This window comes from Aristolochia californica, unplaced genomic scaffold (genome assembly GCF_029961685.1).
Source record: "Aristolochia californica isolate CCGP_79_NKW_82.1479 unplaced genomic scaffold, dmAriCali1.0.hap1 SCAF_4, whole genome shotgun sequence".
Classification (NCBI taxonomy): domain Eukaryota; kingdom Viridiplantae; phylum Streptophyta; class Magnoliopsida; order Piperales; family Aristolochiaceae; genus Aristolochia; species Aristolochia californica.
The window spans coordinates 2,925,176-2,931,175 of record NW_027182103.1 but is presented as its reverse complement, the minus strand read 5'-3'; the positions used below and the strand labels follow the sequence as shown (position 1 = coordinate 2,931,175).

The 6,000-nt window shown below is 39.9% G+C and overlaps 1 protein-coding gene across 1 annotated transcript; it reads left to right on the top strand.

Annotated features, from left to right (window-relative positions):
* The first annotated feature begins 543 nt into the window (after positions 1–543).
* LOC137962183 (F-box/LRR-repeat protein At3g48880-like) lies at positions 544–1,294 on the top strand. Its single transcript, XM_068808914.1, has 2 exons — positions 544–884; positions 1,072–1,294. The coding sequence occupies exons 1-2, from the start codon at positions 544–546 to the stop codon at positions 1,292–1,294; spliced, it is 564 nt and encodes a 187-aa protein (XP_068665015.1).
* Positions 1,295–6,000: the final 4,706 nt, after the last annotated feature.

The window sequence follows — 6,000 nt, the reverse complement described above, 5'->3', positions numbered from 1 at the left end:
CAGTAGTCAATAAAAATGTTGTACCTGATTTTTGTTTTAGACAGACTGAATGGAACAGAACGCACTGTTGTGCAGTCCTTCGTCTCAGAAATTTTATTTCTTCCTTTTATCATTCAGGTATGTGCAAATACCCTACTAATTTGATCATGTTTCTAACGATTAAGGGCTTGACTACACACATACAAATCTGAACTCGTCTCCTGTCTCCATCTGACGAATGCCCGGTGCAGTCATTATTGTCTCTCTCGTTTTCCGAATTAACATTGTAATGAAACCCAACAATTATTTTCACAGCAGAGACATGAAGCTGATTCACAGCATGAATCTGCCAAGTCATTTTCGTTTTGAACATTATGACTTTCTCAAAATACCATGGGGTATCATCATGTTTCGAGAGCCAGAAAAGGGAAATAGACTCTCACCAGAGGTCGTGTTAGCTGCCTCCAATTGATGAATAGACGTCTCCCGTCTCACCCTTTTGCTGCATTCTTCTCTTCAAACTTTTCGTTCCGTTACTACAGATCCATCAGGTCGTGCTGCGGGATGGAGAAAGCAAATAGAATGAGAAGTTCACAATCGAGAGAATGGGGTCAGATGGACTCGAACATCCTCATTTGCATATTCGAGAAACTCCTCATCTCGGACCTGCTCCTGGGAGTTTCTCACGTATGCAAGGAGTGGAGAATGGCTGCTTCTGGAACCCGTTTTTTCATTGCAGGAACTCAACTGAATCTTCTGTGTCTTGATAGTTTCTCTCTGAAGGAGTCGGCTATTTACATAAATCTACTCAAGATGTCGCTGAAAACCGAGACCAACCTGGATCATGTGCAGTTCCCTGAAGACGTAATACTTCCAGAAGATGTTACTATATCCATCGCACAGAGGTAATACTGTCATTTTTCATTATTTTTAGTTTATTTTCAAGAAGAATTTTTTTTATTATCTCGTGCAGAGATGCTGCTGGGGCAATCTTACTGGGTATTATTTTATTTATTTTGATCTGTTTTTTATCGATCCAAGTTGGTGATTCTTCCGACTATGCTATCTGTTAACTCTTTTTCTTATCAACAGGTCTACTTCTCTGAAGAGTCTGTACCTTCCCCAGATTTCTGTGTTCCGTTTCCCACCATCACTCTTGACAATGACTCTACCATACTGGAACAATCTCACTTCTTTTGAAGCAATCACCTCGAGAGCCACTGCCGTCAATTGCATCCGATTAGTTGGTCAGTACTGCAAGAAGCTCACTCATCATTGTTCTTGGTTTTACCCGGTGGAGCCTTTAGATCTTTAGTTTTCTTCAGCCTCGGTAAAGGTTTGTTCTTGGTATTACAAGATGGCGCCTTTTGATCTTTAATTTTCTTCAGCCTCGGTAAAGGTTTTTGCTTGTTTTTGGTTTTTGAATTGCAATAAGAAGAGAAATCGTCTTATAGTTTTCAAATTGTTTCGTTTCAGTTCTCTAAATCTGGGTGGGTTTAACATACTTGTATCTGGCACCTGAAGATCTGAAAACAGCCGACATCCATAAATCTAAGATATAACGAGGGGTAGCAATGTATCCCTCTCATTATCATCATATATCAAGGTTTGATGCACCGGTAGTGAGTATTGTATCGAGCACCTAAAAATCCAAAAAAAAATAGCATCATTACCGATATTTCTAGGCTTTTTTGAAGGTTTATAAATCAGTATCAATATGTATCGGTGCTATCTTGTAATCCACTCTTGAACCCTATTATTTTCCTCCTTATTACATTGTTTTCTTTATCAGGAAGGAAGAAGATAGCCTACACGGCCTGAACCGTAACCAAATAAGATAAATGGATAGACCTCTTTTTACAAGAAAATATGAACAAAACATCCGATGCATCAAAGCTATTGAACTAAAAATCATGACCTAAGTAACATTATGGATAACAATGGAATGAAACAATTAGACCTAGTGGTACTTTATACACTGAAAGATCCAAATGAAGGTACTTTTTGGGTAGCAGGAACTTCTGGAAATCATTGAAATGGATTTCAAGACATGGAAATTATTTATACACTACCACTTGAAATTATTTTTTTCTGTTTGATGGACTTCGATTTTGTGCCAAGATGGATTCAAATACTATGTCATTTTCGTTGATCATTATACCAAATGCATACGGTTTTAACTACTCAAACAAAAATCTGAAGTTTAGGAAGTTTTTCACTGTTGCAAAGCCATTATGGAAAATTACTTCAAAAGAAAAATTAACACTCTTTATCCAGATAATGGGGGAGAATATATGGGCCTCAAAGATTACCTTTCTTTAAATAACATCTCTCTCCAAACCACTCCACCCCATATACCTGTACACAATGGCTACTCAGAAAGACGACATCATCATATATTGAAACTGGTCTCAACTTAATTTCTCATGCCTCCCTTCCAATTGCCTTTTGGTCCCATGCCTTTGCCATTGCTGTCTATTTAATAAACAGGATGTGAACCCCAATGCTCAATCTATCATCTCCCTATGAGTTAATTTTTCACAAAAAGCCAAATTATTCTAAACTAAATATTTTTTGTTTTTTATGTTATCTTTGGTTTCGTCCATATACATCTCACTCAATTATCACCTATCACATTCCACCTCCACCACCATAGAAACATGGATCCCCCATTGCGTACTGTTTCATCAACTTTGTTACCACAAACGACTTCTCACACTCCACCTCAAGGGTGCCCTCAAGACATGCCTCCTTCTGATGATTATTCACAAACCTCTGAGTCACCAACACATCCCAAAGAAACTGAGCAAGAACTACGATCCATCCAACCACCACCAAATACTAGCCATTCATCCATCAAAACCCAATCTACCACCCAACATCGCATGACCACTCGGGCCAAAAACAATATCAGTAAACCCATTAAAAAACTCAAAGTTCACACCCACCTACCATGCCAACCCGACCTTGAACCTACCTCCATGACAAAAGCTCTCAAAGTTCATAACTGGAGTCAAGTTATGTCTAAAGAAATGATGTTTTTGCTCGTAATGGGACGTGGGAGCTTGTTTCTTCTGAAGGTATCTATTGTGAAACGAGCGGCTATTATGATCATCTATATAGCAAGATTAAAGAATATTTAAGGAAGAACGAAGAACACAGGGTTTAACGTGGTTCAACTGTATGCCTACATCCACCAGAGCGACGACACAATTTCACTATATTAGAATAGGGTCACATAATGTGTATTTTATATTAACCCCAGACTACAAAGAATAAAAATATACAAATACCCCTGCACCAAAAATACCCCCCAACCTCAGTGTATGAGCCATATGCTTCAACAATCTCCACCTTGGCGAATATCCACCCCTTAAGAAAAAGAAAGCATAACCTGGGACTCCACATGGAACAATAGGTTGTGGCCATTTCCCATCTAGCAACTGGAGACATTAATCAAGTCCAAGCAATGCTTGAACTTATATGTTGTAACAGTCTTAGTCATCTTGTCTGTTGCATTATCAGAAGTATGCATTTTTTCAAGCCGTACTTCACCAGATCTAACAAATTCCATGATCTTGTAAAACCTCACATTTATGTGTTTGGTCCACTCCTGATACACCTGGTTCTTTGCCAAATAAATGGCACTCTGACTGTCACAGTGCAAATGAACTCCACCTTGCTAGACACCCAATTCCTTGACCAACCCTGTAAGCCACAAAACCTTCTTGGCAGCCTCAGCTACTGCCATATACTTTGACTCAATACTAGATAGTGCAATTATAGGTTGTACCTTGGACCTCCAACAAATAGGTCATCCCACAAGAGTAATAACATAACTTGTGGTAGACCTCCTGTCATCCAAGTCTCCTGCATAGTCTGCATCCACATATCCCACAACTAAAGGGTCACTCTGTTTGTTTGCTAAACATTATGTCATAGTCTGTAGTACCCCTCAAGTATCTGGAAATCCACTTGACTACATCTCAAAGTTGTCAACCCAGATTTGAAAGAAACTTGCTAACCACGTTGACAGATTGTACCAAATCTGGTCTTGTACAAACCATAGCATACATCGAACACCCCACTGCTTTGGCATATGAGACTTTTGACATGTCATGAACTTCATCATCTGGCTTTGAGCACTGAACGGTAGACAATCTTAATGATTCGTCAAAGGTGTACTTACTGGTTTTGCATTACCCATGTTTAACCTATCCAACACCTTCTCAACATAGCTATGCTGAGATAGCCATAATCCCCTGTAAGCTCTGTCCCTGCGAATCTCTATCCCAATAATCTTCTTGGCCGCACCCAAATCCTTCATGTCAAATTCTCTGCTCAACAAAGTCTTCAACTTGTTGACCTCACTCATACTCTTGGCAGCAATCATCATATCATCCACATAAAGTAATATAAAAATAAAGGAATCGTCTTCAAGGCTTTTCACATAAATACAACAATCATACTCACACCTTTTGTATCCAATCCGGATCATGTAAGAGTCAAATAGTTTGTACCATTACTTCGGAGACTGCTTCAACCCATAAAGTAATTTCTTCAAATGACAAACCAAATGTTCCTATTCTGAGTGACTGAACCCTTCTGGCTGCCCCATGTAAATTTGTTCCACCAAGTCACCATGAAGGAAAGTTGTCTTTACATCCATCTGCTCCAACTTCGTGTCTGAATGTGCTACTAACGCCAACACTGCCCTGATGGAGGTGTGTTTGACCACAGGTGAGAAGACCTCATCATAGTCAACCCCTTTCCTTTGTGAGTAACCCTTTGCTACTAAACGAGCCTTGAATTTTCCCCCCTCTTTTTCTTATATTGCTTCTTTCTTCTTATACATTCATTCACACCCTATTGTTCTCTTCCCATCGGGAAGCTCCACCAACTCCCATGTTTGGGTTTTATGCAGAGACTCCATCTCCTCCACCACATCACCCATCCATCTACTTTTATCTTAGCTTAGTGCTACCTCCTGAAAAGTAGTAGGATCCCCGCTACTAGTAATAAGTGCATAGGAAACCAAATATTCAAAACCATACCTGGTAGGTGGCTTGATAGTGCGTTTGGGCCTATCTATGGCTATACTGTGTTGCTGCTGATCACATGAGCTAAAACTTTCTGCATGCTGAGCATACTCTTCTCTATCATGGTTCTCTAGCTCCACCTGCACCACATGATCATTGGTGCTGCAATTTTCTGGCACCTATTTCTCTTCCTTCTAAGTATACTGTAACATGGCTTTTTCATAAAAAAAAACCACATATCTATTGATCACCATCTTGTTTGCCTTCGGATCCCCGAGCTTGATGCTTTTCACCCCTTTCTGATACCTCAGAAAGATACATTGTCTAGATTTCACATCCAGCTTCAACCTCTCCTCACTAGAAACATATAAGTAGGCTTGACATTCAAACACTCTCAAACCAGAGTAGTCTACCTCCCTGGCTGTCCACACCTCCTCTGATACATTCCCATCTAGTGCTGATCTTGGTGATTTGTTAATCAAGAAACATGTCATACTCACTGCTTCTGCCCAAAAGTTCTTTGCAAGTCCTGCATTCAACCTGAGACATCGAACTCTTTTAGCTATTGTTATGTTCATCCTCTCTGTCACACCATTCTGTTGGGGTGTCATGCGTACTGTGAAGTGTCTCTTAATCCAATGTTGCTCACACAACTACTTGAACTTTGAATCTGTGTACTCAGTACCATTGTCTGACCTGAGGCATTTAATCTCCCTCCATGTCTGGTCTTCTACTTTAGCTTTCCCCAACTTGGAACTTGGCAAACGTTTCTGACTTATGTTGCTTTATGTACACCCAAATCTTTCATGAGAAGTCATCAATAAAGGTCACGAAATACATGTGTCCTCCTCGTGATGCTACCCTTACTGACCCTCAAACATCTGAATGAACATAGTCAAGAATCCCCTTTGTCTTGTGTGTGGCTGCCTGGAACTGCACCTCATTCTGTTTCCCAAGAACTCAAATCTGGCAAAAACCAAGC

Coding starts and splice junctions, on each gene's coding strand:
- LOC137962183 (XM_068808914.1), top strand. CDS start 544: ATGGAGAAAGCAAATAGAATGAGAAGTTCACAATCGAGAGAATGGGGT. Junction 885..1,071: donor ACTATATCCATCGCACAGAG/GTAATACTGTCA, acceptor TCTTATCAACAG/GTCTACTTCTCTGAAGAGTC.